The 25,668-nt window shown below is 49.6% G+C and overlaps 2 protein-coding genes across 4 annotated transcripts in view; one reads left to right on the plus strand and one right to left on the minus strand.

The window, feature by feature from the left end:
• Positions 1-25,668, plus strand: part of CIITA (class II major histocompatibility complex transactivator) — a 48,589-nt gene that overhangs the window by 12,485 nt on the left and 10,436 nt on the right. For 2 of the 3 annotated variants that reach the window (XM_009250460.4, XM_024233565.3), the window contains exons 2-13: positions 6,552-6,698; positions 6,939-7,034; positions 9,936-9,998; positions 10,191-10,268; positions 12,781-12,825; positions 13,305-13,451; positions 13,925-14,068; positions 14,999-15,163; positions 16,013-16,081; positions 17,767-19,417; positions 20,297-20,455; positions 21,453-21,524. In XM_009250460.4, coding sequence (XP_009248735.2) covers positions 6,552-6,698; positions 6,939-7,034; positions 9,936-9,998; positions 10,191-10,268; positions 12,781-12,825; positions 13,305-13,451; positions 13,925-14,068; positions 14,999-15,163; positions 16,013-16,081; positions 17,767-19,417; positions 20,297-20,455; positions 21,453-21,524 — 2,836 coding nt within the window. Of the gene's footprint in view, positions 1-6,551; positions 6,699-6,938; positions 7,035-9,935; positions 9,999-10,187; positions 10,269-12,780; positions 12,826-13,304; positions 13,452-13,924; positions 14,069-14,998; positions 15,164-16,012; positions 16,082-17,766; positions 19,418-20,296; positions 20,456-21,452; positions 21,525-25,668 lie in introns of all 3 variants that reach the window. The other variant, XM_024233566.3, reaches the window with a different exon arrangement.
• The window catches only part of LOC100443937 (uncharacterized), a 43,721-nt gene continuing 28,198 nt past the window's right edge, over positions 10,146-25,668 (minus strand). The window contains exon 7 of the mRNA XM_054533465.2: positions 10,146-10,904. Coding sequence (XP_054389440.1) covers positions 10,767-10,904 — 138 coding nt within the window. The 3' untranslated portion in view covers positions 10,146-10,766. The remainder of the gene's footprint in view (positions 10,905-25,668) is intronic.

Here is a 25,668-nt window from a genome sequence, read left to right on the forward strand (position 1 = left end):
CCAGGGGGAAGCACAGTTTCAAAGAGGACCTTCTAAAAATACTGCCCATTTACCAAAAAGACACAGACCGCACCTCTGCCCTGCCCTCAGATGGCTCCTCAAAAGGAGAAATTGTCTTGCCACCCACGCCTTCCCTCGCCGGGGTGGTGGGGGGCCAAGAGCAGTTCAAAAAGGCTGTAGAGTGGGCTGAGGCTTTGGAGATGGGTAGTTTGGTTCAAATCTCAGCTCACTAATCTCTCTGAGCCTGTCTCTTCATCTGAAAAACAGGAATACAAATAGCTGATGTGTAAGTTAGACCAAATGGGGTAATGCCTATGAGTCATGTCATTTGGTACCTGGCACTTGCTGGGCACTGTGAATTGTAGTTCTGTATCATTGCCACAGATGAAGAGAGGCTGCCATGCGCAGAAACATGCTGAGAGCTGGGAGGAGTTGAGCTAGAGGGATGCGGTCCCTGCCCTCAGGGAGAGCTGAAGGGCTCTCTCTCCTGCCATGGGATGATCAGGGCCATATTTTCCCTCCATCCCGCTCTGGCAATGTGGGTTGGAGAAACAGTCCAATGAAGGGGCCTTTGAAGCACTTCCTAAGCATCTATAGACATGGGAAACTTGGCTCTGGGGATAGAGGAAGGTCCCATGCCAAGATTCAAGTAGATCTTGGTGTGACTGGGAGGCAGCTGTGGCGTTGTGGGGAAACCTAGAGTCTTGGGCCTGAGTTTCAGCTTTGACACCCTCTAATGTAATGGGCTGCCTTTGACTGTAGGCTTCCCACATAGCTGGCACCCCACACAGAACTCCCCTTGGCTTTCTGATGATCCTGCAGAACAATCTTTTTTTTTTTTTTGAGATGGTATCTCACTTTGTCACCCAGGCTGGAGTGCAGTGGCGCAGACTTGGTTCACTGCAGCCTCCGCCTCCCAGGTTCAAGCAATTCTCCTGCCTCAGCCTCCCAAGTAGCTGGGATTACAGAAGCACACCACCATGCCTGGCTAATTTTGTATTTTTAGTAGAGATGGGATTTCACCACGTTGCCCAGGCTGGTCTCAAACTCCTGACCTCAAGTGATCTGCCTGCCTCGGCCTCCCAAAGTGGTGGGCTGCAAGGCAATCTTCATTCTCCAGATCTAATGTTGGGAAAACTGATGTTCAGAGGGTCAAGTGACTTGGCTAAGGCATCACAGCCAGAATTCAGATGCAATTTCCTACACCACGTGACCTTGGATAAGCCATTTCACTGAGGCGGGTGAACCTCCTCTAAGCTTAAATGGGCATAACACTCTACCCTGCCTTCTCCCCAGAGCTTTTTGGGAACTCAGATGGTGCGGGGGATGGAGGCAGAAGTCCATTGTGAGCTGCAAATCCTTGATCACCCAAGAGGAAGTGTTTAAGGTGCAGGCTTCCGTCTTAGGGAAGCAGGAAGTGGGGCGCTGAAATGTGTATTGGGGGCTTCCGGGAGGGGGTTTCTTCTTGTCCAGGTTGAGCCAGTGACGCAGATCTTAGGCCCTCTGGTGACTTTTTGCCCAGGCAACTTCTCAGTGGTGGTGATGGGGGGCGTGGCCAGACCATCCAAGCTGCCCTGCTGGCTGTGGGGGCCTTTTTTTTTTTTTTTCTGAGACACAGTCTGGCTCTATCACCCAGGCTGGAGTGCAATGGTGCAATCTCAGTTCACTGCAGCCTTGACCTCCCCAGGCTCAAGCGATCCTCCCACCTCAGCCTCCTGAGTAGCTGGGTCTACAGATACACGTCATCACGCCCAGCTAAGTTTTGTGTTATTTGTAGAGATAGGGCTTCACCATGTTGCCCAGGCTGGTCTCAAACTCCTGGACTCAGGTGATCCTCCTGCCTCTGACTCCCAAAGTGCTGGAATTTCTACAGATGTGAGCCACCATGCCCGGCCTGTGGGGCCTTTCTTGTTCCTATGAAGTCTGCAGGGTCCCTTTATGCAAAAGAACAGAAAGCTCGGCTTCACAAAGTTTGACCTCAGAAGAAATGGAAGGGAAAGGGTCCCTTTGTCACTCTCACAGAGGTAAGAAGCAAACTAATAATGATGGTCATCACACATATTATACTCACCATATAGAAGTTGTGCTGCCTTAAACTTCTGTTCATTCAGCACTTACTGATTGCCAGTCCCATTTCTAAGGGCTCCATGTGACTTAACTCCCCTAATCCTTATGAGTTGCCAATTATTATTGACATTTTATAGATATGGAAACTGAGGCTCCAAGTGGTTTAAAAAATGAACTTGCCCAGGTTACAGTGTGTTGGTTGGTAGGGGTAGTCTCAAAGTTGGTAAATTTTACCCCAAAGCTCACGATACTTGCCTTCTTTCCCTTCTCAATTTCTCTGACTGTGTGCTTAACCACACAGCAGTGTCATCCAGAGTTTGAAGCAGAGCTCATCAATAAGTGGGGGTGGGCTAAATGTCTCCAGGCTCCTCCCTGCAGTCCCTCCCACCATCCCCCATCTGTGATATGACCTGTGTCTCTATGCTTGGGCCCAGATAGGACAAGGGTGATCATTTCATTGGGAACATTTTGATTGGGAGGAAAGAGCACCAGCCTGGGAGTCTTGGCAGGGGGAGTGGGGGAGCAGGAGCAGGGGCAGCCACCGACAGGCTATGAGGTCTTGTGCAAGTCATGTCCTTCCCAGGGTCTCAGTCTTATCTTCTGCAGAGTGAAGGAAAGAGGTCAAGCTTGAAGGTCCCTGGCAGACCCAATGCCCTGTGAGAAAACTGAGTTTGGGTAACTTATTATTTTATAGATATGGAATTATCTTATAGATATTTTATAGATATGGAATGCTTTTACAGATAAGGTCCAAAGTCCAAAGTCACACAACTCATTCATGGAGTTACTAGGGTCAGTCTGGAGCTCTTGTCATGAGATCACACTGCCTCAAAGAGGAGACAGATTGCTGCAATGTAGGTTCTCAATAAAGAGCGTAGGTGGAATGGGAGGCGGGCAGCAGGCAGGAGCTGGGGCAAAGGTGTCTTTTCTCACTGCTCTGAGAGAACAGATTTCGTGCCTGTGTCCCTGACCAAGGGGCTGGGAGAGGTGGAGCGTCCCACCCCCAACCATCTCCCAGCTTTGGCCCTGCTCCAGGAAAAGGGTGGTGGCCCCATCTTTCAGTTCTGCTTCCTCTAGTCATGGTTGGCTGGGATCTCGCTGCAAGCCGGTTATGTTTGGGTTCCTGCAGCCCCCACTCAACCGTCATGAACAAGTGCCCCAGCTTGGACTGGAAAGATCATTCTCTGTGACATCCAGGGGTCTGTGCTGAGCCTCTCCACAGGCAGTGAGAGCTGTGGATGAGTGAAAGAAAATGGGTCTCTGGGCCGGGTGTGGTGGCTCACACCTGTAATCCCAGCACTTTCGGAGGCCAAGGGGGGCGGATCACCTGAGGTCGGGAGTTTGAAACCAGCGTGACCAACATGGTGAAACCTCATCTTTACTAAAAATAAAAAAATTAGCCAGGCATGGTGGTGGGTGCCTGTAAAGCAAGCTACTTGGGAGGTTGAAGCAGGAGAATTGCTTGAACCCGGGAGGCAGAGGTTGCAGTGAGCCAAGATTGCGCCACTGCACTCCAGCCTGGGCGACAGAGTAAGACTCCGTCTCAAAAGAAAAAAAAAAAAGAAAATGAGTCTCTGGAATGGGGTGGCAAGTTGAGTGTGTCTTTTCTCATGAGCTTACCCTTCAATGTATTCTCTTCTGGGCCCAGAATAGGGCAGTAGGAGGCTCCCTCTTGTCCTCCGGCTTCAGGGCCAGCTCTTCTCTTACCTCCTCCAGGAAGCTCCCTCTGTTTCTTTCCAGCCTTCATCTGCATGTCATGTGCAATGGGTTGAAAGGTGGCCCCCCAAAAGATATGTCCATATCAAATCCCTGGAACCTGTCAGTGTGACTTTATTTGGGAAAAGGGTCTTTGCAGATAGAATTAAGTTAAGGGGCTGGGTGCAGTGGCTCATGCCTGTAATCCCAGCACTTTGGGAAGCTGAGATTGGAGGATCACCTGAGGTCAGGAGTTCAAGACCAGCGTGGCCAACATGGCAAAACCCCATTTCTACTAAAAATACAAAAATTAGCTGGTCATGGTGGTGAGCACCTGTAATCCCAGATATCAGGAGACTGAGGCAGGAGAATCGCTTGAACCGGGAGGTGGAGGTTGCAGTGAGCCAATATAGCGCCACTGCATTCCAGTCTGGGCAACAGAACAAGCCTCTGTCTCAAAAGAAGTGAAAAAAAGAATTAAAGATCTTGAAATGACATCATCCTGGATTATCTAGGTGGGTCCTAAATCCAATGACAAGTGTCTTTATAAGAGAAAGAGACTTGCTACATGAGGAGTAGGTGATGTGGCCACTAAAGCTGAGTTTAGAGTGATGCAGCCACAAGACCACAAGTCAAGGATCACCAATAGTTCCCAGCAGCTAGAGGAGGCAAGGAAGGGTTCTCCCCTTGAGCCTCCAGAGGGAGGGTGGCCCTGCTGACACCTTGACTTCAACTTCTGGCCTCCAGAACCATGAGAGAAAAAGTGCTGTTGTTCTGAGCTACCTGGATGCTGGTACCTTGTTTCAGCAGCCCTGGGAAATGAATATACCATGGAAACATGGACCTGAACCACGGATCCTGGCAGGGGCCTTGGAGCCACACACATGAGCCTTCAGCTAGGCTTTCCCCAGCAAGAGCTGCATGATCTTGAGGAAGCTGCTTTTCTTCTCTGGGTCTGAAGTTCTTCATCTGCCAGTGGAGACAATAATGCTTACTTCCCAGGTTTTAACAGCTTTATTGAGATGTAATTCACATATACAATTTGCCCACTTAAAAAATACAGTTCACGTCTGTAATCCCAGCACTTTGGGAGGCCGAGGAGACAGGCGGATCACTTGAGGTCAGGAGTTTGAGAGCAGCCTGGCCAAAATGGTGAAATGCTGTCTCTACTAAAAATGCAAAAATTAGCTGGGTGTGGTGGTGGGCGCCTGTAATCCCAGCTGCTCAGGAGGCTGAGGCAGAAGAATGGCTTGAACCTGGGAGGCAGAGGTTGCAGTGAGCCAAGATTGCGCCCCTGCACTCCAGCCTGGGTGACAGAGACTCCGTCTTAAAAAAAAAAAAAAGTACAGTTCAATGTTCTTTTGGGAATACTCAGAGAGTTGTGTGACCATCTCCCATCCCCACAGTCAATTTTAGCACGTTTCATCACCCCCTAAAGAAACTCCAGACCTATCAGCAGTTGTTCCCCATTTCCTTCCAAAATCCCTCTCCGCCAAGCCCTAGGCAACCACTAATACGCTTTCTTTCTTAAAAATAAATTAATAGAGATAGGCTTTTGCTATGTTGCCCAGGCTGGTCTTGAACACCTGGGGTCAAGCAATTCTCCTGTCTCAGCCTCCCAAAGTGCTGGGATTTCAGGCATGAGCCACCATGCCCCGCCCCTTCTACTTTCCATCTCCATGGATTTGCCTGTTTTGGTCATTTCAAATAAATAGAATCATACAATATGTGACCCTTTGTGTCCGGCTTCTTCACTTAGCATTTTTTTAAAGGTTCATCCATGTTCCAGCATGTATCAGTGCTTTCTCCCTTTAATGGTGGAATACTTTATTGTACAGATAGCTACATTTTGTTTATCCATTTATTTTTTGGTGGATATTTGGGCTGTTTTTATATTTTGGCTATTTTGAATTACCCTTCTGTGAACATTTGTGTATAGGTTTTTGTGCGGATATATCTGGTTTTTCTTGTTTTCTTTTGTTTTATTAATACGTGATATGATACATATTTATGGGGTACATGTGAATATTTATTACATGCATAGAATGTATAATGATCATGTCAGGATATTTGAGGTATCCACATCTGGGATTGTTTAAAGATTAAATGTAATAATGTTAAAAGTATTTAATATGCCCTTCAACAAACAATGAGGAAATCTTAGAATCTGCTCAGACTCCTTCAGTTTACATATTAGGAAACTGAGGCACAGAAAGGAGCAGAGACTTGCTCAAGTCCACCTAAAGCAGTAGAGCATTGCGGTTAAATGCAGGGCTTCAGTCAGACTGTCTGGGTTCAAATCTTGGTTCCACTTGGACATGGGTTTCCTTACATAAATCACTTCACCTCTCTGAGCCTCGGTTTTCTCATAGGCAAAGTGAGGATAATAGTAATACCTTCCTTGCATGGTTGCTGATATGAGTATTAAATGTGCCAGCTCATGTGCCTGGCATATAGGAGGTGCTTTATAAATCTTAGCTGTTACCACTCATGGCATTGCCAAATGTGGGACGGGTCTCCTGACTCTCTGGTGTGAGATTGATGGAATCCACACTTTCCAGTTCCCTTTTCTACCTCCTGGGTATCTTCTCATATGGTTGTAAGTTCCTTGGAGGAAGGGAATGTGGCTTCCTCTCTCCACCACCCTGAGCATATAAGAGGTGCTGAATGAGCGCTTTTATTCACTCCTCGCATCCCCAGCCCTCACCAGCTGGGAGTTGTTGTAGGTGTCAATTCTCTGCCTCTTTCCAACACCCTGTGAGGTGACTGAGCATTGTCTTCCCTCCCAGGCAGCTCACAGTGTGCCATCATGGAGGTGGGGCCGCTAGAAGGCGGCTACCTGGAGCTCCTTAACAGCGATGCTGACCCCTTGTGCCTCTACCACTTCTACGACCAGATGGACCTGGCTGGAGAAGAAGAGATTGAGCTCTACTCAGGTGGGCCCTCCTCCCTCTCGTCTCTTCCGGTATCCCCCACCCCTCAGCTTGCTGTAGAGACGGCGATCAGAGGAAATTCTGGCCCCTGTGCTCCCGTCAGCACCACAGACAGCTCCCACGTCTGTGGGACGCTCTCTTCACATGCGGATGATCTCCCAGCCCTGCCCCGCCTCTCCCTCCTTCCCCACCAGCCCTCTTTCCAGAAATTTCCTTCTTCATCCAAGGGACTTTTCCTCCCAGAACCCGACACAGACACCATCAACTGTGACCAGTTCAGCAGGCTGTTGTGTGACATAGAAGGCGATGAAGAGACCAGGGAGGCTTATGCCAATATCGGTGAGGAAGCACCTGAGCCCAGGAAAGAACAATCAAGGGCAAGGGTTTTTTGCTGCCACTTGTCAATATCACCCATTCATCATGAGCCACGTCAGGCCCCTCCCACAGAAATCATTGCAAGGGGGATGCATAGCAATGGCTGGAGGAGTGGAGACTCCAGGGAAGAGCGGGGAGATGGAGGCCAGTGGGGGAAATAGGCCCCTTCACTAGTGACCACCAAGAAAACAAAATCTCATGTTTACATCCTCTACTTCCATTTCTATACGCATTTCTGCTTCTTGCTCTTCTGTCCATCCTTTCTACAAAGCCCATACCATACACCTCTTTCCCTTTTCCTCCCAGCTCCTTAGCCAAGCTACTCTAGTATTTGTAATAACTAGCATTTACTGGATACTCATAGTATACTCATTGTTGTCCATACATTATCATCTGGAATCCTTACAACAACAAAGGAAATACATAATATCAGTTTCTGTCTTTTACAAACGAGGAAATTGAGGTTTAGAGAGGTGAAACGACCTACCCAAGTTTGCATTAAAGATAGTAATGCGCAGATCTCAAATTCTAACCTAGGTCTTTCTCATTTCAAAGTCCCCATTTTTAACCACAAAAAAAGAAAGTGTCTGGGGTTGGAAGATTTGCTAAGGCTTATGCAGAGAAGCTAATCTGTAGCCTTAAGAAGAGCTACAGCTTTCAGATAAGGGCAGGACTCTTGGGGAGAGGTGGTGGTGGTGTTGCTGCTAGTGGTTTGTTTTTTGGGGGAGAGAAGTGGGATAGAGAATCCCTTCTCACCAGCATCACCACCACCTCATACAGAGCCTATGCTGAAATAGAAAAAAGTGGCCTTTTTCTGGAGGATGCAGCCCCTACCAGGAAGTAAATGCTTGGCTAGCAAAGTGCAAGCCAGACTCCTGCCCCCATTTTCCCTGTTGGCTTGGGCACCCATGTGCAGTGAACAACCTGCAAAACTCTTCTTAGTGGTCTTTTTCCTGGCAACCCAGGAACAGCAGCATTCGGCAGTTCTGTGCTTGATCCAAATGTGGCCAATTTTTCCCCAGAGCACAGTTTATTGAAAATCATACCAAAGAAGAAAATAGAGGGGACTAGTAATTGTTCATATCTCAGAAATTACAGAACTGAGAGTTTGACTGCTTCCTTCCCTTCCTGGGGATTCACATGGGGGAAGCAGAAGTGATTGGGGCTGAGGACATTCACATTTCCTCACAACTGGAGGCAGTCATTAAGGATTTGGGCGTGTCGTAGGATTTGGGTGTTTTTCCCCCCCTTAGTGGCATCTCCACAGGCAGTGAAAGCTGTCTAAGCAAGTAGGTGAGGCTGTGTGTTAGTCCATTTTTTGTTGCTTAAAACAACATACCTGACACTGAGTAATTTATAAAGAAAAAAATTATTTTTTACAGTTATGGAGGCTGAGAAGTCCAAGGTTAGGGGCTGCATCTGGTGAGGGCCTTCTTGCTGTTGAGGACTCTCTGCAGAGTCCCAAGGCAGTGTGGAGCATCACGAGGCAAGAGGTTTCGGTGTGATAGTCTCTCTTCCTCTTCTCATAAAACCACTAGTCTTACTCCCACGACAACCCATTAATTTATTAACCTGTTTATCCACTAATCCAGGAACGGATTAACCCATTCATCAGGGAAGAGCCCCAATCACCTCTTAAAGGCCCCACCTCTCAATACTGCCACATAGGGGATTACATTTATACGTGAGTTTTGGAGAAGACAAACATTCACGTCATAACAGGCAGCTTCGCCCAAGTCTGCTCAAGTCTGTGGGTTTTCTCTCTGCTTCTGGAAGGTGAAGCCCAGGCCTGGGCAAGTATTCTTTTGCAGCATCCTGAAATATGACCTTAGCTTCCAAATGTGTAAAATGGAGATAATAATCACACCCACCTTCATGGGATGGTTGTAAGACTGAATAAGTTACAATGTGTAAAGCATTTAGAAAAGGAATTTGCAAAGAGTAAGCATTCAGTAGATGTTAGGTACTACCCCACAACCACCATTGTCATTATTATCACCATTATTATTATCATCTTCATTTTCACAACCTTCATTATAGCCATCATTCCATTCCTCAGCTCAGAAGCCTTCTATGGCTCCCCATTGCTTATAAAATCAAGTCCTAACTCTCCCCAGCATGAAACTTCTACCACCGTCACCTATCTCTCGGGGTTTCCTAAACATACTCTGAACATCTTTCCTCACTCTGTCACTATGACCCAGGAAGCTATCTGTTCTCCTTCTCCCAGACTCTGCCCCATCTTTCAAGGCCTGGTTCCAGGATCCCTTCCTCCAGGAAGCCTTCCCTGATTGCCCTATCCCACTATACACTTTTTTTCTCGGACCTCATGTCATGGTGCCTATATTCCAAGGGCTCCGAGCCATGTACCCCTTTATATAGTTACCACTATTTATTGAGTGCCTACTGTATACCAGCTACTGTGTTGGATGCTCTAGATGTAGAACCTCTAATTATCACCATCGATTCCTGGGTAGTAGGCATTATTTATTCATCTTACACAGATGAGGAAATGGAGGCCCAGAGTGGTTAAGTAACTAGCCCAAGATTGCACAGCTAGTAGGGCTAGTGGAAAGTAGAGGTGGAATTTGAACTCAAATCCTGCAGTAACTCTGCCATTCTGCCTTGTTCTTCTTTGTAGCAGTAGATAAATTTTCATGGATACATACCTCACCCTTTTGATTAGATTAAGGGCCCCTGGAGTGTCAGTGTTCATTCATTTGTTTGATCATTCATTCATTCAACAAACATTTCTTGAGCCCCCACTGTGTGCCAGGCCCAGAGGGTCCCCAGCCCGAGGCCTGGCACACAGTAGGCCTTCGGTGAGACCTTGTTGATTGACTTCGCTTTTCCTTGTCTGGGCAGCGGAACTGGACCAGTATGTGTTCCAGGACTCCCAGCTGGAGGGCCTGAGCAAAGACATTTTCAGTAAGTTTGTGGTGGGTGGGGAGGTCTTGGCTCAGCCTGCATTTCCTGCCTTGTTCCTTGGGGGGCGCCCTAATACCTGATGACCATTCACTGATGGGCAGTCAGACCCCTCTCCCCAAGGTGGGGACAATAGAGACTCACCTTGGGCTTCCATTGATTGTGTGAGTTGGTCTCTGGTTTTTCTCAAAGTAGAGCACATAGGACCGGATGAAGTGATTGGTGAGAGTATGGAGATGCCAGCAGAAGTTGGGCAGAAAAGTCAGAAAAGACGTGAGTGAGCCCCTCCCTGATCCAACCTAGCCTTGCTTGAGACCTGGCCTTTCCTTGACTCCAAAGCCTGCTGTGGCTCCAACTTGCTTCCCTCGCTAAGTCCTGTCTGGTTGGGAGGCCCTTTAAAAGGCAACAGTAGCCTTAAAATGTACATCTGATTATTTCATGGTCCTGATAACCCTCCAATGGCTACAAAATACCTGCCACAAGGCCTTTATGGCCCTTCCTCCCTCTCCAAACCCACTATGAGACACCGCGCTTCAGCCAACACCAGCTTCTCCACTCCTGTAACCCATGTGCCCTTTCAAGCCTCGAGGCCTTTGCATTTGCTGTAGTCTCTACCTGGAATGCCCTTCCCCCAGTTCTTCCCATGGCTGACTCCTTTGAATCTTTCTGGTCTTGGCTAAACTGTCACCTCCTCCTGGAACCCTTCTCTGACCATCCTTCCATGTAGATTAGCTCAGTTATTCTCACCTTGTGTGTCTTTTTCCTTGCAGTTTAGCACTCATTACCATCTGGACATATTTTATGCCTTGCTCTCCCACTGTGAGGACAGGGACCCTGTCTTTCTTGCTCATGACTGCTTCCCCAGCATCTAGTGCAGTGCCTGGTATGCAGTAGCACCTCAATAGATATCTGTTGAATGAAAACATCTGTAAAATGGGTGTAACAGTTAACTGAGTACTTATTATGGGTCTGACCATGTGTAAGCCCTGTATCTACTTATTTAGTTTTTAAACAGGTGAATCGCACACAGGGTATGAGAATTTTAAAAGTGCAAAGAATATTCAGTGAAGGCTGGGCACAGTGGTTCACACTTGTAAACCCAGCAGTTTGGGAGGCCAAGGGGGACGGATCACTTGAGGTCAGGAGTTTGACACCTGCCTGGCCAACATGGTGAAACCGCGTCTTTACCAAAAAATACAAAAATCAGCCGAGTGTGGTGGTGCACGCCTGTAATCCCAGCTACTCAGGAGGCTGAGGCAGGAGAATCGCTTGAACCCAGGAGGTGGAGGTTGCAGTGAGCTAAGATCACGCCACTGCACTCCAGCCTGGGTGACAGAGTAAGACTCTGTCTCAAACAACAACAACCAAAAGAATATTCAGTGAAAAAAAAATCTCCCTCCCACTCCTGTTCCGTAGTCCCTCAGTTTTGCTCCTATCTTAGTCAACCTATGTGACCAGCTTCCTTTTTGCCTTGTCAGAAACAAAGCGAGCTCCTGTATTTGCTTTAATTTTGCACGCAAATAGCCACATTTTATTTACACTATTCTGCACTTTGCTTTCTTCATTTACTTCATTACTCCCTGTCTGGGAGGTCACATTCCATATTATTGAGGGAGAGGACATGGTCCTATCTTCAGCAACTTCTTTATTTTCTTTCTTTTCTTGTTGTTCTTCTTTATGTTTTCATTTGATAAATATTTCCCCCCAAGATTTTATTGTGAAAGTTTTCGGCCAGGCGTGGTGGCTCACATCTGTAATCCCAGCACTTTGGGAGGCCAAGGCTGGCAGATCACCTGAGGTCAGGAGTTTGAGACCAGCCTGGGCAACATAGTGAAACCCCATCTCTACTAAAAATACAAAAATTAGCCAGGCATGGTGGCGAATGCCTGTAATCCCATCTACTGGGTAGGCTAGGGCAGGAGAATCGCTTGAACCTAAGAAGCAGAGGTTGCAGTGAGCCAAGACTGAGCCACTGCACTCCAGCCTGGGCAACAGAGCTAGACTCCATTTCAAAAAAAAAAAAAAAGTTTTCAAGATACAATAAAGGTGAAAGAATGGTGCTATGAAGGTCTATATACCCACTATGTACCATTTTGATTCTACAATTAATGTTGGGTTTTATTCATCTTATCACATCTCTATTCATCTGTCCATCCCTCTATCCATCCACCCACCTATTCATTATATTTTTGGTACATTTCAATGTACATTTCAAATGTAAATTGCAGATTTACACTTCCCCTCGTGTACTTCAGCATCCTTTCTTTTAAGGCCATGCGGTGTTTTGTTGGGTAGATGAACTATAATTTGTTTAAGCAGCTCCTTGCTAAGGGACACGTAGGCTTTTAATCTGTTGCTGTGAGTGCTTGATACTCACTCACTGATTTCTGGCATACTCCTGCAATGTAGGAACCACCACCCCCATTTCATAGATGTGAGATCAAAGGTTTAGAGAAGCTGCATTGCAAAGGCACACAGCTAGGAAGGGATTCAAAAGCAGGTTGCTTTGTTTTGTTTTGTTTTGTTTTTTGGCTCAAACCTATGTTGTGTCCCCATTTGTGACTCAGCCTCTTCTGCTGCTGCACTGCCTGGGGTGGTTTGAGATGGGGTTTGGGTTCAAGCCAAGGAGCTGGGGTTGGAATGGTTAGAGGAAGGGGAGGAAAAGGGACCCCCAAGACCACTTCCCAGCCTTGAAGTTAAGGCATATAGCCTGCTAGAGTCCTGAGCCCCTTCTGGCTTGGGACATCCTCTCCCTGGGGCAGCTGATCACATGTTCTCTCTGCAGCCTTCCCAGAGGAGCTTCCGGCAGACCTGAAGCACTGGAAGCCAGGTGAGCAGGGCAGGTGGGCTGGGGTTGGGAGGGGTGGATGCCTTGGGGAGGGGATGGAAGAGATTGAACTCCTGGCCCAAGTCTGATGGGGACGGTGCATGGTGCAGCCCCTGCCCTTCTTTGGGTAGAGCCTGAGAGCTTGGGGCCCCTTAGAGTCCCCTGAGGGACTCACGACTATTTGTGGAAGATGGTAGGGGCTTGGAGCTAACAGCTTGTTCATAGGTTCTATTCTGCCCCAGCTCTCCTTGTGGAGGCCCTAGGGTCCTGCTCAGCATAGCTCTCAGAGCCAAGTCACAAGTAGAGGACTGGGGGACTGCCTGGCACAGAGCAGTTGCTGATCAACACAGCTGCAGCCAGGGCTGGGAATATGACAAGCATTTCCTCTGTCAAGAGAGACATCCATGCCACCCTGGGGCCCTCCCCATCCCAGGCAGGCCCCTCCAAGCACCCAGCCTCTAACACAGCCCCCTTCCTCACAGCTGAGCCCCCCACTGTGGTGACTGGCAGTCTCCTAGTGGGACCAGTGAGCAACTCCTCCACCCTGCCCTGCCTGCCATTGTCTGCGCTGTTCAACCAGGAGCCAGCCTCCGGCCAGACGCACCTGGAGAAAACCGACCAGATTCCCAGTATGTTAGGGAGCTTGGAGATGGTGGGCTTTCTCCCTCTTGGGAGGTGGATAAGGAGTTGACACTAAGGCAGGGACTGTCAAGAACTGGACCTCACCCCTCCCCAACCCTATCAGTGTCACTCACCTCTGCCCCAGCCAGTTTTATCCTTGGGGACCCCATCAGCTCAATCCCTGGCAGAGAACACGCCTCAGAAGGAAACACATTCGTGCGAGGATTAGGAGCGAATCTCCACCAATTAGGGCATTCACCTGCCAGCCTTATTCATTCATCAGCTCTTCATGGAGCCCCTTCTGTGTGCCAACTGTTCTGCTGGGTGCTAAGAATTCCATCAGGGCGGGACGGAAACAGCTACTGCTCTTAGGGAAATTAGGGCCCTTTAGGGGGGTCAGACATTAATCAAATAAGCAAAAGCAGAATCGCAAACACAGGTGCTATGCAAGATCCCACCTCGCTGCCTTTGTCTCTTGCAGTACCTTCCTCCAGTTCCTCGTTGAGCTGCCTGAATCTCCCTGAGGGACCCATCCAGTTTGTCCCCACCATCTCCACTCTGCCCCATGGGCTCTGGCAAATCTCTGGGGCTGGAACAGAGGTCTCCAGTATATTCATCTACCATGGTGAGTGCAGGGCCTGGCTCCCCGACCACCTCTCCCTCCTACCTGACGACTCCCTGACCTCATCCTCCCCATACTCCATGCACTTGGCAGTGGTGCCCTAGCACCTTCTCATGATCCTCCCTCCCCAGCACAACTTTCTCTGTCCTTATTTCCCAAAAAATCAAAGCAGAGGAGCAGAGATTCCTGAGGCAGTCTGGGTGCACGACCAAGAGTGGTTGTGTGGCCTTCCATATGTTGCTTTCCCCTTCTGACCCTTAGTTTTTCCTTTTTTTTTTTTTTAAATGTTTGTGTTTTTACATTGCAACCTCAATACATGCCCATTAATAAGCTAATGATAAGTGATGTTTACAAGAATTCATTGTCTCTCTCACTCTTTTAGTATACTGATGTGAATAGTTTGGTGTGCATCCTTGCATAGCTTTCTCTGATTTGTCTTGTTTCCTAATCAGTAAAATGGTCCCTACTGACCCACCACACTGAGGGGTTGTGAATTGTCCCAGGGAAGGTATGTTTGGGCTCTCAGGGATGAGGCCAGGAGGATGCTTCCACTCAAGTCCAGAGCATCCGTTCATGGTTGCGTGACAGTTTCAGTATAACGCACTGGTATCTCAGAGGCAGAGAAGCAGTTCCTGATATCTAGGAAAATGAGCACTGACCACACAGTAGGGAGAGTTCAATAGTAGTACCTGCCCTAAGCTCCTTATGAGCTAATTGCACCCATTTCACAGATTGGAAAAGCAAGGTTCCAGGAGCTAGATGTAACTCCAGAGCTCTTTCCTCAGCTCTGTCCTGAAATATCTTCCTTTGGAAGTTCTCTCTTCTCTCCAGACTTCCTGAGCTCCACAGCCCGGTTTGGAGTAGGGGTGACCCAAGTGCGTTTCTGGAATCAATACCTCGTTATTCTCACACCCTTCTCCACCCCCAATGTAGGTGAGGTGCCCCAGGCCAGCCAAGTACCCCCTCCCAGTGGACTCACTGTCCACGGCCTCCCAACATCTCCAGACCGGCCAGGCTCCACCAGCCCCTTTGCTCCATCAGCCACTGACCTGCCCAGCATGCCTGAACCTGCCCTGACCTCCCGAGCAAACATGACAGGTAAGGACCCTCAGGGCCTGTGAGAGGTACTAGAAGCAGGATCGAGGCCCTGGGGAAGGAATTGTCTCAAATAAGATCCACAAGCAAAGCTGCCTGTAGGGACAACAGGTCATGTTTAGGTGTCAGTCAGGACAGGGAGGGTCTCCAGGGAGTGGAGGCATGGTTGTGGGGGAATGGACAGCTAGAGAATCCACATCCCATCCAAATACAGCCATCAGCCTTCAGCTGCTTGTTACCCAGCAGAAAAGCCAGACAATGTGGTCAGATCTTTTGAAGCTGAAAACCCTGATTTTTACATAGATATTGTGATTTTTAATTTTTATTTTATTATTTATTTATTGTTGAGATGGAGTCTCGCTCTGTTGCCCAGGCTAGAGTGCAGTGGTGCGATCTCAGCTCACTGCAACCTCTGCCCTACAGGTTCAAGTGATTCTCCTGCCTCAGCCTCCAGAGCAGCTGCAATTACAGGTGTGCACCATCACACCCGGCTAATTTCTGTAATTTCAGTAGAGACAAGTTTTACCATGTTGGCCAGGCTGGTCTTGAACTCCTGATCTCAAGTGATCCACCTGCCTCGGCCTCCCAAAGTGCTGGGATTACAGGCATGAGCCACTGCACCCAGTCTGATATTGTGATTTTTTTTTTTTTAAACATGAGTGAAAATTTTGAAAGTACAGTTGGCCAAAGAAAGACATCTTTGAGTTAGATACAGCCTCAGGCCGCTATCTTATAACCTCCGTCTTGGGAAACTCAGCCCATGAAGGCTGTAATGACTAAGTGGCCCAGAGGGAGGGGAGTCCCCAGGGGTAACCCTCACCCTAAATCTGGCACCTGCTTCTCCATCTCCAGAGCACAAGACGTCCCCCACCCAATGCCAGGCAGCTGGAGAGGTCTCCAACAAGCTTCCAAAATGGCCTGGTGAGTGGTGCGGGATCTCTCTGCCCTTGGTGCTGGAGATGGAAGCCCAAATCTGGCTTCACATCACTCATTCACTTGACACTTATTCAATCCCTTTTTTGTTGGCTCACACACTCATTTATTTACTCATTCATTCATTCACTTATTTGATGATGCCATCATTTCACCATTCACTCCACCACTCCCTCAAATAATATTTATTGCCCTGCAACAAGCCTGCACTGGGTGTTGACATTTCATTTTCAGGCTGAGAGAATGAATGAGGGGCAAGCGAATGATGAAGTGAGTGAGTGGATGAAGTGAGAAGTTGATGAGGATAGGAGCAATGGAAAGTGAGAATAAACCAGTGAACAGGAGAATTACTAAATTACTAAATGCTTACTCTCACATACTGGTCTAAGCATGTTAGGTATGTTAAATCATTAACGTCTCACACAATCCCAATATTATCCCCATTTTCCAGATGAGGCTACTGAGGCATGGTGGGATGTATAGCATGCTCAGAATTGCTCCAACCAGTGGTAGAGCCGGGATTTGAACCCAGACACGTGGGCTCCACTGTCTTAACTCTTAACACTCCCTCCCATGAGCTCCCCATGGTGAGTGAGTAGTGATCAAGCGAAGAAAAAGGTTAGTGAGTAAATGAAGGAATGAGAAAAGGTAGCCATGCATCGTGGCTTACACCTATAATCCCAGCACTTTGGGAGGCCAAGACGGGTGGATCACCTGAGGTCAAGAGTTCGAGATCAGCCTGGCCAACATAGTGAAACCCCGTCTCCATTAAGAGTACAAAAATTAGCCGGACGTGGTAGTGGGTGCCTGTAATCCCAGCTACTTGGGAGGCTGAGGCAGGAGAATCGCTTAAACCCAGGAGGTGGAGGTTGCCGTGAGCTGAGATTGCACCAGTGCACTCCAGCCTGGGCGACAGAGCAGGATCCATCTCAAAAAAAAAAAAAAAGAGAGAGAGAGAGAAAAGGTCTAAAAGGAGTGGACAGATAAGCAAGAGAGAGGATGAGTGAAGGAATGGGTGTGGAAATGAGTGAACTAATGAATGAGTGGGTGACTGAATGAAGCAGTTGATGAAGACTGTACGGGGGCCAGATGTGGTGGCTCACACCTGTAATCCCAGCACTTTGGGAGGCAAAGGCGGAAGGATTGCTTGAGCCCAGGAGTTCAAGACCAGCCTGGGCAAAATAGTGAGAACTTATCTCCACAAAAAAACAAAAAAGAAAAATTAGCCAGGCGTGGCAGTGGGCGCCTGTAGTCCCAGCTACTCAGGAGGCTGAGGTGGAAGGATTGCTTGAGCCTGCGAGGTTGAGGCTGCAGTGGGCCATGATTGTGCCACTGCACTCCAGCCTGGGCAACATAGTGAGACCCCATCTCTACAAAAAAATCAAAAAATTATCTGGGCATGGTGTCACATGTCTGTGGTCCCAGCTACTTGGGAGGTGGAGTCAGGAGGATCGCATGAGCCCAGGGGGTTGAGGTTGCAGCAAGCTGTGATCACACCACTGCATTCCAGCCTGGGCAAAAAAGCCAGACCCTGTCTCAAAACAAAACAAAACAAACAAACAAACTGTGTGGGGAACAGATGCAAATGATGGTGGCAGTGCTGGCCTTGTGGTGGCTGGCCCTGGCCCTGCCTCTCGCATACCCCCACCCTGACACGCCCCTGGCCTTTGCAGAGCCAGTGGAGCAGTTCTACCGCTCACTGCAGGACACGTATGGGGCCCAGCCCGCAGGCCGCGATGGCATCCTGGTGGAGGTGGATCTGGTGCGGGCCAGGCTGGAGAGGAGCAGCAGCAAGAGCCTGGAGCGGGAACTGGCCACCCCGGACTGGGCAGAACGGCAGCTGGCCCAAGGAGGACTGGCTGAGGTGCTGTTGGCTGACAAGGAGCACCGGCGGCCGCGTGAGACACGAGTGATTGCTGTGCTGGGCAAAGCTGGTCAGGGCAAGAGCTATTGGGCTGGGGCAGTGAGCCGGGCCTGGGCTTGTGGCCGGCTTCCCCAGTACGACTTTGTCTTCTCTGTCCCCTGCCACTGCTTGAACCGTCCGGGGGATGCCTATGGCCTGCAGGATCTGCTCTTCTCCCTGGGCCCACAGCCACTCGTGGCGGCCGATGAGGTTTTCAGCCACATCTTGAAGAGACCTGACCGCGTTCTGCTCATCCTAGACGCCTTCGAGGAGCTGGAAGCGCAAGATGGCTTCCTGCACAGCACGTGCGGACCGGCACCGGCGGAGCCCTGCTCCCTCCGGGGGCTGCTGGCCGGCCTTTTCCAGAAGAAGCTGCTCCGAGGTTGCACCCTCCTCCTCACAGCCCGGCCCCGGGGCCGCCTGGTCCAGAGCCTGAGCAAGGCCGACGCCCTATTTGAGCTGTCCGGCTTCTCCATGGAGCAGGCCCAGGCCTACGTGATGCGCTACTTTGAGAGCTCAGGGATGACCGAGCACCAAGACAGAGCCCTGACGCTCCTCCGGGACCGGCCACTTCTTCTCAGTCACAGCCACAGCCCTACTTTGTGCCGGGCAGTGTGCCAGCTCTCAGAGGCCCTGCTGGAGCTTGGGGAGGACGCCAAGCTGCCCTCCACGCTCACGGGACTCTATGTCGGCCTGCTGGGCCGTGCAGCCCTCAACAGCCCCCCCGGGGCCCTGGCAGAGCTGGCCAAGCTGGCCTGGGAGCTGGGCCGCAGACACCAAAGTACCCTACAAGAGGACCAGTTCCCATCCGCAGACGTGAGGACCTGGGCGATGGCCAAAGGCTTAGTCCAACACCCACCAGGGGCCTCAGAGTCCGAGCTGGCCTTCCCCAGCTTCCTCCTGCAATGCTTCCTGGGGGCCCTGTGGCTGGCTCTGAGTGGCGAAATCAAGGACAAGGAGCTCCCTCAGTATCTAGCATTGACCCCAAGGAAGAAGAGGCCCTATGACAACTGGCTGGAGGGCGTGCCACGCTTTCTAGCCGGGCTGATCTTCCAGCCTCGCGCCCGCTGCCTGGGAGCCCTAGTCGGGCCATCGGCGACTGCCTTGGCGGACAGGAAGCAGAAGGTGCTTGCGAGGTACCTGAAGCGGCTGCAGCCGGGGACACTGCGGGCGCGGCAGCTGCTGGAGCTGCTGCACTGCGCCCACGAGGCCGAGGAGGCTGGAATTTGGCAGCACGTGGTGCAGGAGCTCCCCGCCCGCCTCTCTTTTCTGGGCACCCGTCTCACGCCTCCTGATGCACATGTACTGGGCAAGGCCTTGGAGGCGGCGGGCCGAGACTTCTCCCTGGACCTCCGCAGCACTGGCATTTGCCCCTCTGGATTGGGGAGCCTCGTGGGACTCAGCTGTGTCACCCGTTTCAGGTGGGGCGAGGGGCTTGGGGAAGAGGCACCCTTGTGTTGGGCGTTAACTGCGGTCTTGGTGCCAAGCCCAGTGCTCTGTGGGGGCTCTTTTAGTATGCAGAGCAGCCGGGTGGGGCAGAATGGATTCTCTCCATTTTTAAGTTGAGGATGTTGAGGCTCAGAGAGGGGCAGCCACTTGCCACACAGCAAGTGAGAGGCAATGGCATTCTCCCAATCAATATTTGAAGGCCGGCCATGTGCCAGTCACTGGGATATGTCTAGAATCTGAGACTGACCTGGGCTCAAATTTGTTTTATTCTTTCCACCTCCTGAGCAAGCCACCGTTTTCTTATGCTAAGAGTAAAGCCATGGCCTCCCCTTGGACTCTCTGCCTCCATTCTCTCCTCTTCCACTCCATTTTATATTCAGCAACCAGACCAATCTTCTCAGAACTTGAATCTGATTGTATCCCATCCCTGCTTACAATCCTTCAGGGACACTCCACTACTGTCAGGATGAAGTCTAAATTCCTTAATTTGGTTTCATTAAGTCGGTCTGCAATCCGCTTGAGCATTTCAGCTTAATCTCCAGAGGATTGCTTCCATATTTCCCCCTAAACATACTTTACCCAAGCTGTAAGGTCCTACATAATTGTGCCAATAATTTAGCCGTGAGCTTCCTGGTAGCCGAAGCAAAAAGGGAAAGAAAACCACTGTGCGAGTTGTGAGAAAGTAGGAATCAATAAATGCTGGAGTGGTCATGGAAGGCTTTCTGGGAAAGGTAGAGGTTGAGCTAAGGAAAGAAAGTATTTTAATAGGTAGGAGGACCCTTCATGGAGCTGCCGTTCCATTAAGGTCTAGCCTGGTCACCGTGCCTGGGTCTGAGGCCCTCCCTCCACAGGGCTGCCTTGAGTGACACAGTGGTGCTGTGGGAGTCCCTGCGGCAGCATGGGGAGACCAAGCTACTTCAGGCAGCAGAGGAGAAGTTCACCATTGAGCCTTTCAAAGCCAAGTCCCTGAAGGATGTGGAAGACCTGGGAAAGCTTGTGCAGACTCAGAGGTGAGGGGAGAGGCGGATGGGAGGTGGTTCACGCCATGCAAGTTGAGGACATGTAGGACCCATTCTCAAGTTTGTCATGGGCATTTCCAGTGCTCCCTGTCCTCTGGGACACCCCACGCCCTCTTTCTGGGCAATGGCTACCCAGAGTCTCTCACTGCACTCGCTGCCCAGGCGGAGCCTCCAGAATTGAAAACTTTGCTGCATTCAAAACCTGCCATCATGTGCCCAAGTCTTAGCTAAAGCCATGGAGAACCTCTCCCCTTCTAGGAGTTAACAAGGATGCCTTGTGCATCTAGTAACAGAAGTGACACCTACTGCCACCCTTTGAGGCATTTAGGTCAACTGTTGTCCCGAATTTATAGATGGCAGAGCTAAGGTCCAGAAGGCAGACAAAACTTGATTACAGAACAAGTTAACCGTCTTTCATTCATTCCTTCATCACACATTGTTGGAGCACCTCTTAAGTGCTGTCTGGGATAGGTACTGGTAAGTGCCTAATCTGAGGCTCATTTCCATGAAAGACACAGTCCTGAGATCTTTTATTTTTATTTTTATTATTTCTTAAAGACAGGGTCTCGCTGTGTCTACCAGGCTAGAGTACAGTAGTGCGATCATAGTTTACTGTAGCTTCAGAACTCCTGAGCTCAAGTGATTCTCGTGCGTCAGTCTACCAAGTAGCTGGGATTATAGGTGCACATCAACACACCGGATGATTTTTTAAGTTTTTGTAGACACAGGGATCTTGCTATGTTGCCCAGACTGGTTTCGAACTCCTGGCCTCAAGCAATCCTCCTGCCTCAGCCTCCTAAAGTGCGGGGACTACAGTCATGAGGCACGGCACCCAGAGAGATCTCTTTTTTTGAGGGGGACAGCAATTGCCCCAAGGAAAGCAATCCCCCTGGGGAATTTGGGCACTGGGGCAGCCATCATGGGACCCCTGGGTAAGGGCTCAGCGACAGCAGTGCCTGCTCCCCCTAACATTGCCTGTTCTCTCCAGGACGAGAAGTTCCTCGGAAGACACAGCTGGGGAGCTCCCTGCTGTTCGGGACCTAAAGAAACTGGAGTTTGCGTAAGCAAAAGGGTGGATTGTCTTGTGGGTCTGCGCAAGGTTTCCCCTGCAGCATTAGCTGGGCTTGTACCACCTGAATGGAGATCGATCTCCAGGATCATTCTTACCCTCTTGTCCACCACTTTGGAAATAGCTTCCAGCAGCTGGAAAGTGACCAGTGTGGGCAAATGCTGGAGGTTCTCAGATTTGAAGCTAATGGACCCGTTTGCTGGTTAACATGGTCATTACCATCACTCATTCAACAGACGTATTGAGCACTTGAATGACTGAGGCTGCTGTCCTCAATGAGCTGACAGTCTAATCAACTCCCCTCTGGAGGAGGTCAGGGGGACTTCCTGGAGGAGGTGATATCTGCATTGAAGCTTCAGTGAGAATAAGGAATGAGCTGAGTGGGGAGAGGGGAGTAAGAAAGGCTTTCCAGGAATTATAATTCGGCCAGGGATCAGAAAAGGCCCAATGTGTCCCCAACCTTCCGTAGGAGGATGCCACTATGACTATGGAGTCCTTTCCCCTCCTGTGGCCAGGAACTGCACAACGTCCCTTGTGCCTGAGCTTGTTTACTTCCACAGCCAAGGGATTGCCTCCCCGGGGAGAATCTTTCCCCCATTTTGAAGGATTCCCAGGAGCTTTTGACGTGCAGCTAGGATGAAAAAGCAACCCTACTTGCCTGGGACTATCCTGGTTTGAGAACTGAAAATCTTGCATCCCAAGAAGCCCCTCAGTCCCAGGCAAACTGGGACAGTTGGTCGCTCTATGTGCGGCCAGGGCTGGGGGCCAACACCCTAGGCAGTGCTGCTGGGGTGACAGACATGGAGACCTAGGCAGGGCTCTAGGGAGTCCAGTTGTGTCTGGGTCACTGAGGAGGGGCAGCCCACCATACATGGGCCCCAAGAAAGCACAATAATTGTTATATTTAGATCTGTCAGAATATAGCTTTTCTTTCTTTCTTTCCTTTCTTCTTCTTTCTTTCTTCTTCTTTCTTTCTTCTTTCTTTCTATTTCCTCTTTCTTTCCTTTCCCTTCCTTTTCTTTCCTTCCCTCCCTTCCTCCTTCCTTCCTTCCCTCCCTCCCTCCTTCCCATTTCTTTTCTTTCTTTTTTCTTTTTCTTTCTCTTTGTTTCTTTCTTTCTCTCTCTCTCTTCCTTCCTTCCTCCCTCCCTATCTCTCTCTTTCTTTCCTTCTTTCCTTTCTCTCCTTTCTCTTTCTTTCCATTCTCTTTCTTTCTCTTTCCTTCCTTCCCTTCCTTCCCTTCCTTCCCTTCCCTTCCTTCCTTCTTTTTCCTTCCCTTTCCTTTCCTTTTCTTCTCTTTTCTTTCTTGGGGCAGAGTCTTACTCTGTCTCTCAGGCTGGAGTTCAGTGGCACAATTACAGCTCACCACAGCCTCAACTTCCCTGGGCTCAAGTGATCCTCCCACCTCAGCCTCCCTAGTAGCTGGGACTACAGGCATGCCCCACCCGGCTAATTTTTGTATTTTTTGTAGAGACAGGGTTTCACCATGTTGCCCAGTCTGGTCTCGAGCTCCTGGGCTCAAGCAATCCTCCCACCTCAGCCTCCCAAAGTGCTAGGATTACAGGTGTGAGCTCCCGCACCTGGCCAGAACAGGCTTTTAAATTTGCAACTCACCTTCCATCTCAATTATCTCAGGGGACCCTCCTCTACAGGCATTGTCATCATCTCCCCATTGTACAAATGGCAACGCTGAGAACAAGAGACTTTAAATTGTTTATCCAAAGTCATAAAAGTCAGGTCAGCCTGGCCCTAAGCTCTTTCCACAGAAAAAGCTAAATGAATGTTTGTTCCTTGGTAGAGGTCTAGATCATCTAATGATTAGGAAAGAGTTGTTATGCCTGTGGTATATTCAGTGCTTTTTTTTTTTTTTTTTTTTTTTTTTGGAGATGGGGTCTTGCTCTGTCGCCCAGGCTGGAATGCAGTGGTGTGATCTTGGCTTACTGCAATCTCCACCTCCCGGTTCAAGCAATTCTCCTGCCTCAGCCTCCCGAGTAGCTGGGATTACAGGTGCACACCACTACGCCTGGCCAATTTTTGTATTTTTAGTAGAGACGGGCTTTCACCATGTTGGCCAGGCTGGTCTTGAACTCCTGGCCTCAGATGTTCCTCCCACCTCAGCCTCCCAAAGTGCTGGGATTACAGGCGTAAGCCACCATGCCCAGCCTGTAATTCAGTGCATTTTATATATAATCTCATTAATCTCAAGAGCTACTGTGTAAGACAGACAGTCATCATCTTCCCCAGTTTACAGATGAGGAGACTGAGGCCTGGTGAGGTTAAGTGACTTGCCCATGGTCCCCCAGCTGGTCACCCACAAGCTATCAGCTCTCCCTGATCACTGCTCCCCTGTGCCCAGAAAAAAGCCAGTGTCTCTTGTTTTGAACAGAGACAAGGTGCTGAATTTGTCCAGAGGTAAAAATGATGCTGAAAAGGGGAAATGTCTGAAAACAATAACTGAGGGCCCTTTCTGGCCTTAAATTATTTTCAGCTAAAAAAGCCCCTAGTTCAAGATCGGAACTGCGCTCTGGGGAACAGCGGCCGTGGGGTGGAACAGCCTAGGGCCGGGTGATCAGCCACCTGGAGACCGGAAGCCCCCAAGGAGGTTCTGAGGAAGGAAGGAAGGAAGGAAAAGACTTTCTGGCATTTTCTCAGGCTTCTACTGTGCCAGGCACCCTGTAGACCTTATCTGTCAAATCAGGGTGCTTAGCCACTCAAAACCCTACAGGGACTTCGTTTGTACACAGAGTCCTTCCCCAGTTCAGTCCCCACTCACCTGTTCACCCTTATCCCCTACACTCGCTGGGTGCTCTCTCCATTCCAGCCACAGCGCCTCCTTGCTGGTTTTCAACCTCCTAGGCATGCTTCTGCCTCCAGGCCTTTGCACTGGCTGTGCCCTCTGCCTGGAATGCTTCTCCCCAGATATCTGCACGGCTCATGCCTTCACCTCCTCTGGTCTTTACTCAGTGAGGCCTTTTCTTTTCTTCTTTCCCTCTTTCTTCCTTCCTTCCTTCCTTCCTTTCTTTCCCTCCTTTCTTTCTCTCTTTCTTTTTTTCTTTTTCTTTTTCTTTTTTTGAGATGGAGTCTCGCTCTGTCACCCAGGCTGGAGTGCAGTGGCACAATCTCGACTCACTGCAACCTCCTCCTCCCAAGTTCAAGTGATTCTCTTGCCTCAGCCTCCCGAGTAGCTGGGACTGCAGGCACATGCCACCACGCCTGGCTAATTTTTTGTATTTTTAGTAGAGACGGGGTTTCACCGTGTTAGCCAGGATGGTCTCAATCTCCTGACCTCGTGATCCCCCCACCTCGGCCTCCCATAGTGCTGGGATTACACGCGTGAGCCACCACGCCCGGCCTCATTGAGGCCTTTTCTGACCCTCACAGTTAAAAATAAAACTCTGGCCAGGCGCAGTGGCTTATGCCTGTAATCCCAGCACTTTGGGAGGCCGAGGCAGGTGGATCACAAGGCCAGGAGCTCGAGACCAGCCTGGCCAACATAGTGAAACCCTGTCTCTACTAAAAATACAAAAAAAATTAGCTGGGCATGGTGGCAGGTGCCTGTAGTAACAGCTACTTGGGAGGCTGAGGCAGGAGAATCCCTTGAAACCGGGAGGTGGAAGTTGCAGTGAGCTGAGATCGTGCCACTGCAGTCCAGCTTGGATGACAGAGTGAGACCCCATCTCAAAAATAATAATAATAATAATAATAATAAATAAATAAATAAATAAAACTCCATCCCCCTCACGGTTAAAAAAAAAAAACTCCATCCCCCTCACCACTGTACCTTTCTATATGATTCATTGTCTCAGACATCGGCTTGCTTTCCAATTTCTTTAATTATCTGTCTGTCTTCCCCACTGGAATGTCAGCACCCAGAAGGCAAGGATTTTTGTCTGTTTGGCCCACAGCTTTCCTCCCTGGGCCTGGCACATAGTAGGCAAGTGGTCAATATTTAACAATGAATGCCTTAATCCAAGAACCCCATAAGATTGGGGTGAAATATTTGAGGAGATCAAGACTTACGGGTGAAGGGATTTGCCAGGGCCTTTAGCAGGGAGCCAAATGCCAGATCCTGGAGTCAAACTCTGATCCTGTGGCCTTTTGCTGAGGCCAGTGTTCTCAGACTTCAGGATTTCAGAG

The sequence above is a fragment of the Pongo abelii genome, chromosome 18 (assembly GCF_028885655.2).
Source record: "Pongo abelii isolate AG06213 chromosome 18, NHGRI_mPonAbe1-v2.0_pri, whole genome shotgun sequence".
In the NCBI taxonomy this organism is placed as follows: domain Eukaryota; kingdom Metazoa; phylum Chordata; class Mammalia; order Primates; family Hominidae; genus Pongo; species Pongo abelii.